Source organism: Leptosomus discolor, chromosome Z (genome assembly GCF_034619465.1).
Source record: "Leptosomus discolor isolate bLepDis1 chromosome Z, bLepDis1.hap2, whole genome shotgun sequence".
NCBI lineage: Eukaryota > Metazoa > Chordata > Aves > Leptosomiformes > Leptosomidae > Leptosomus > Leptosomus discolor.
The window spans coordinates 264,757-268,117 of record NC_141419.1 but is presented as its reverse complement, the minus strand read 5'-3'; the positions used below and the strand labels follow the sequence as shown (position 1 = coordinate 268,117).

The 3,361-nt window shown below is 41.9% G+C and overlaps 1 protein-coding gene across 1 annotated transcript; it reads left to right on the top strand.

Annotated features, from left to right (window-relative positions):
* Positions 1-1,990: 1,990 nt before the first annotated feature.
* Positions 1,991-3,127, top strand: HTR1D (5-hydroxytryptamine receptor 1D). The gene has a single exon (XM_009954509.1). It carries the CDS (start codon positions 1,991-1,993, stop codon positions 3,125-3,127), a length of 1,137 nt encoding a protein of 378 aa, XP_009952811.1.
* The last annotated feature ends 234 nt before the right edge of the window (positions 3,128-3,361 follow it).

Here is a 3,361-nt window from a genome sequence, read left to right as displayed (position 1 = left end):
AGGACTGACTGTACAGAGTAGCGAAGAACCTTAGTTAAAAAGTGGGAGAAGGAATACAATACAAATAGATGCAGAAAGTGAGCAAACAGGAAAAAATGCTCATGTTATCACTCATGGCTTTGGAATTACATTAATTGGGACTGTTCTGTGGAAATGTCAGATCCGTGCTATGTAATGGTTAAAAAGGCAAAGTAAATCTCAGGAAGTATTAGGAAAGAAATTGAGAAGAGAACAGAAAATACTGTTATGCTGCAGTATAAATCTGTGGTGTATCCTCATCTTCCACACTGTTTGTGGTTCTGGTCCCTCTGTCTCAAAAAGAATGTATCAGAGTTGGGAAAGTGTCAGAAAAAGCCAACAGGGTTGAGCTGAACGTATGGGCCGTTGTCAGAGACAGGTGACTGGATTCGATGGACTTTGGTCACTATGGCTATTCTTACGTTCAGAAATTCACAAGTTGACCCTTTGCTCAGTGTCACAGAAATGGTCATTAGGAAGAGAGGTTAGCCTTCCTGGAAAAAAAGGAAGTCAAGAAAGTAATAGTCTAGTGTGAAACATGAGACTCTTCTAGGTCCCCTTACTGGAAAAATACACCTCAAAAGAAAAAAGCACCTCTAAAAATAGGTTTAACTCACAGAAGGTGGATGTTTATAAAAAACTCAAACACGCGAAACCAAAAAGTGTTGTTTCTTATGTTAGAATTCAGGAGCTCAAGAGAGGCTGTTTGACACCAAAGTGTCAGTGTCTCACGTAGAATATATGATGCTCTTGCTCCACAGATTCCTAACCAAGGGACTCCCAGTTCTGTGTCAGATGGCATGAAACTGTACCAGCTATGACTGAAAGAGGCATTTCTCCTCGGTCGTTGGGAAGAGGCTGGCCTGGTGATTATCTTCTTGGAGAAGTTCAGCATCTCGCTTTTTAGCCCTCGCAGCACGACCCATATTCAGGATGTCTTTCAAGAAAGCTGGGGCTGGCATAATGTAAGTCACATTCTGGTACTTAAGGATGGATCTAAGAGAAAGGTCTCAAGGAAATCTGTTTTAGGATGTTTTATTCAGGTTAGCAAAGATGTCAGGTTGCACTAAATGAATCTAAAGAAAAGTATGGAAAGCCTGTAGATTGCATACTGCGATACCTCAACTTCCACAACTCTTGTATCACCATTTGGGACTAAAACATTCGCTTTCTTTTTCCAGATCCCCTTAACCAGTCTACTGTTCGACTTTTGAGGCAATCACCACTCCACAAGGCATTACAGTCATTCACGATGAGCGTGATCAGGAGCATAGCAGCACTTGGAACATGCTGTGAGTTTCAGCACCAATGCATTGAATTCTGGTACCCAACACCTGACTTCAGCATTTGAAGACTGAGTGTTGAAGAAAAAACTTGAATGGGCTGGAGGAATAAATGAAAACGGAGCTCTGCACTTTTCAAAAAGAGGTCTTGATTTACAAATCTAGCAGAAATTATGTTTACAGAAGAAATCTAGACAGTATTGTTTTATACCTTGGGTACTCTCCTGATAAAGTGTCCCTTATAAATATCAAAAATGTGACACTCAGCTATTAGAGAGAGCTTTGTCCCAAACACAGGGGCAATTACATGCCCAGATGTTTCTTTTTCAGCCTCTCACTCTTTGGATTGATTTATGCAGCTTTGCAGGAGATTTAGTCATCTGCAAGATGAAAATGAAAACCACCTAAATTCCCACCACTTACAGTACCACCTGTATTGCCATTCACCAGAATCATGTCTGGATTATTTTGTTAACATTTTGCTTTCACAATGACATCATTGATGTGATGTGACGGAAAACCTAGCCTAGGAGAGTACCTCATCTACTGTGTAAGCTGAAGTTTTCAACAAGTTAATATTTCTTCAGTTTTGGACTCTAGTATGAAGAGTTCTATTTCAGCAAAAGCATCTTTCTTCATCGTCCCAGAAAGATTACACTAGAAAGCGAAGAGTGAAATGAAAGCAGAGGATGACTCAGTATAACCATTCAGCAGAGCTCTCTCTCCAGAGCTCAGCAAATAAGTCATTAAATTTCACCGAAACACCACTGGCTTTGGATGAAAGGACACTATTAGGGCTGAAGATTTCACTGTCAGTCCTTCTGTCTGTTATAACTTTGGCAACGATCCTCGCAAACGTTTTTGTTGTTATTACAATCTTTCTGACTAGAAAGCTCCACACACCTGCAAATTACCTCATTGGCTCCTTGGCAGTGACTGATCTTTTAGTGTCTGTCCTAGTGATGCCCATCAGTATTGCTTACACTGTCAGCCACACGTGGGCCTTTGGCCAAGTGCTGTGCGATATCTGGTTATCATCAGACATCACGTGCTGCACGGCCTCAATCCTACACCTCTGTGTTATTGCACTGGACAGGTACTGGGCGATCACAGATGCTTTGGAATACGCCAAACGCCGGACCGCTGGCCGAGCAGCGCTCATGATTGCCGTGGTCTGGATGATATCAATTAGTATTTCTGTGCCACCATTCTTCTGGAGGCAAGTGAAAGCTCATGAAGAAATTGCAAAGTGCACTGTGAACACGGATCAGATTTCCTACACAATTTATTCCACTTGTGGAGCTTTCTACATCCCGACTGTGCTTCTCCTGATACTGTATGGTAGAATTTATGTAGCAGCTCGATCCAGGATTCTGAAGCCACCCTCATTATATGGGAAGCGTTTTACCACTGCACACCTGATTACCGGCTCTGCTGGGTCTTCCCTCTGCTCCATTAATGCTAGCCTTCATGAAGGGCATTCCCATTCAGGTGGATCCCCAATATTTATCAACCAAGTTAAAATAAAACTTGCAGATAGTGTCCTGGAAAGGAAGAGGATTTCTGCTGCAAGAGAAAGGAAAGCCACTAAAACTTTAGGCATTATTTTGGGAGCTTTCATTTTCTGCTGGCTGCCTTTTTTTGTCATGTCCCTAGTCCTACCGATCTGCCAAGATGCTTGTTGGTTTCATCCCATCCTACTGGACTTTTTTACATGGTTAGGTTACTTAAACTCATTGATCAATCCAGTCATTTATACAGCTTTTAATGAAGAATTTAAACAGGCTTTCCAAAAACTAATACATTTCAAAAAGTGTTCATCTTGAGCATCTCCTGTTGTGTTACTGACCCTTGTGCAATCTTGCAGCCTACCTGGAAACTTTCTGTGCTTTTATTCCTAAGGCATGGAGTGGTAATTGCCATCTCTGCTGCTACCCTGTGCTGTGCATGTAACTGGGAACTTCTTGCCAATTTCGCACTTTCTGTCTGGAATCCTATATCCCGTAACAGAACTTGTCTGTGGTCTCTGCAGTGATCCTTTGTGTAGGTAAGATCAACAC

Excerpts from the sequence above, each read along its gene's own strand:
- HTR1D (XM_009954509.1), top strand. The coding sequence starts at position 1,991 with ATGACTCAGTATAACCATTCAGCAGAGCTCTCTCTCCAGAGCTCAGCA.